Source organism: Ascaphus truei, unplaced genomic scaffold, assembly GCF_040206685.1.
Source record: "Ascaphus truei isolate aAscTru1 unplaced genomic scaffold, aAscTru1.hap1 HAP1_SCAFFOLD_2456, whole genome shotgun sequence".
NCBI classification, from domain to species: domain Eukaryota; kingdom Metazoa; phylum Chordata; class Amphibia; order Anura; family Ascaphidae; genus Ascaphus; species Ascaphus truei.
Genome location: NW_027455383.1, coordinates 30,418 through 32,500, shown reverse-complemented (window position 1 = coordinate 32,500; position 2,083 = coordinate 30,418). Strand labels below are relative to the sequence as shown.

Here is a 2,083-nt window from a genome sequence, read left to right as displayed (position 1 = left end):
CGCTCCCAGTTGGCCTCGCTCTCTGCTGAGGTGGCCCAGCTGAAAAGGATTTTCTCAGAGCAGGGGATGACCCATGGGGGTCCAGACTGAGGTCCCTATTTGCCCCGGCTGGGTTCAGAACTGCAGAGGAAGAGGTATGAAATTCCAGAGCCTCAGGACTGGTTCCTAAAACACTACAGCACTCAGGGGCCTACAATCACTCTAAAAAGGGGCAACGCACTTTACTATGGAAGTTGGGGACCATGTCGGAGATGTTTGGTGCTATAATGACATTACTTCCTGTGCCAATGGATGCAGAAGCTGCATCACTTCCTGTCCTACAATGGTGTAGTGTATTACATGCTGCTGAGACATCACTTCCTGTGCCAGAGAGGGACGGTGATGCGACGACATCACTTCCTGTCCTGGAGGATTAGGCGCTACAGTGACCTCCACTTGCTGTCACCATTTTCTTAAGTGCTATAGTGACATCACTTCCTGTCTCGCCCGGCAGCGCCATCACTTCCGGCCTCACAAAGTCTACGATGCTAAGGGTGCTACGGCGATTTCACTTCCTGTTTCGCAGTATGATGTGACGTCTCTATGACAATCACTAGACCTCTGATGATCCATTAACCCTCCCTCCTCTCTGATTGGTGTCTTACCAAGCCAGTGGCATCAACTCCGAGGAGGGTCTGGGCCTGAGATTTGTGTAAATATGAGATTCATGGCGGTTGTGGGTGTCTATCGGGATTATGTGTGGGTATTGTTACTTCTGTGACTGATCCTTGTAAATAAAGAAATTGATTAAGACCAGAATTCATTGACTTTGGACCGACAAATGGGGCATCGTCTCCAGTTAACGGTACCCTCCACTCCCCCCACCAATACCCAATAAAGACACAAGGTCATGAAAAAGGGGGCAAGGCGATTACCTTCATATTAACCCACAATTACCAGGCTTGTCATTCTAGGCCCAAACCAACCCCAGTCCAGTGACCCCGAGGAACTGCCGACCTGGCCAAGTGAAACCCAAACCTAACCCAACACTGACCGGACAAGCAAGGGAACTGGAGGAACCCTTCAGGCTAGCCGATCCAACCAGACCCCGAGCCCTTCCCCAGCTCAGATCTAGAACCCTTAGGCCATGTCCGTTCGTCCCGCACCACCTGAGCTTAACTTAAGCCTTACTGGCACGAATACCTAACCCAACTCCCCCGAGAGCCACCAGTCCATACCCAACATTAATACTACCCAACATTAATACTCACCTTTGACCCACCAGTCCATACTCAACATTGATACTCCCCCGAGAGCCGCCACTCCATACCCAACATTAATACTCCCCCGAGAGCCGCCAGTCCATGCCCAACATTAATACTCCCCCGAGAGCCGCCAGTCCATACCCAACATTAATACTCCCCCGAGAGCCACCAGTCCATACCCAACATTAATACTCCCCCGAGAGCCACCAGTCCATACCTCTCTCTTTACCCCCTCTCCTCTCTGTCCTATCTCTCTCACACCCCCTCTCTCTCCTCTCACTCTCTGTCCTATCTCTCTCCTCTCTGTCCAATTTCTCTCCCTCCCTCTCGCCCCCTCTCTCTCACCCCTCTTTCTCCTCCCTGTCCTATCTCTCTCGCCGCCCCCCTCTCTCTCTCACTCTCTCCTCTCTCGCCCCAACTCCTTTCTCTCTCTCCCCTCTCTCTCGCCCCCTCTCTCTCTCCTCTGTCACTTTCCCTTCTCTCTCTCCCTGTCTCTCTCTCACGCCCCCTCTCTCCGTCTCTCTCTCTCCTGCCCCTTCTCTCCCTGTCTCTCTCTCTCTTGCCCCCTTCCTCTCTCCTCTCTCTCGCCACCTCTCTCCTCTTTCTCCTCTCTCGCCCCCTCTCTCTCCTCTCTCTATCGCCCCCTCTCTCTGTCTCTCCACCTCTCTCCCTGTCTCTCTTGCCCCCCCTCTCTCTCTCGCCCCCTCTCCTCTCTCTATCGCCCCCTCTCTCTGTCTCGCCCCCTCTCTCTCCTCTCTCTGTCTCTCCCCCTGTCTCTCTCTTGCCCCCCCTCTCTCTCTCCCTCTCCTCTCTCGCCCCCTCTCTCCTCTCTCTCCCCC

At 54.0% G+C, this 2,083-nt stretch overlaps 1 protein-coding gene across 1 annotated transcript in view; it reads left to right on the top strand.

Moving 5' to 3' along the window:
• LOC142481178 (uncharacterized) overlaps positions 1-792 on the top strand; it is a 1,932-nt gene extending 1,140 nt beyond the window's left edge. The window contains exon 1 of the mRNA XM_075582749.1: positions 1-792. This exon is cut by the window's left edge and continues 1,140 nt beyond it. Coding sequence (XP_075438864.1) covers positions 1-90 — 90 coding nt within the window. The 3' untranslated portion in view covers positions 91-792.
• The last annotated feature ends 1,291 nt before the right edge of the window (positions 793-2,083 follow it).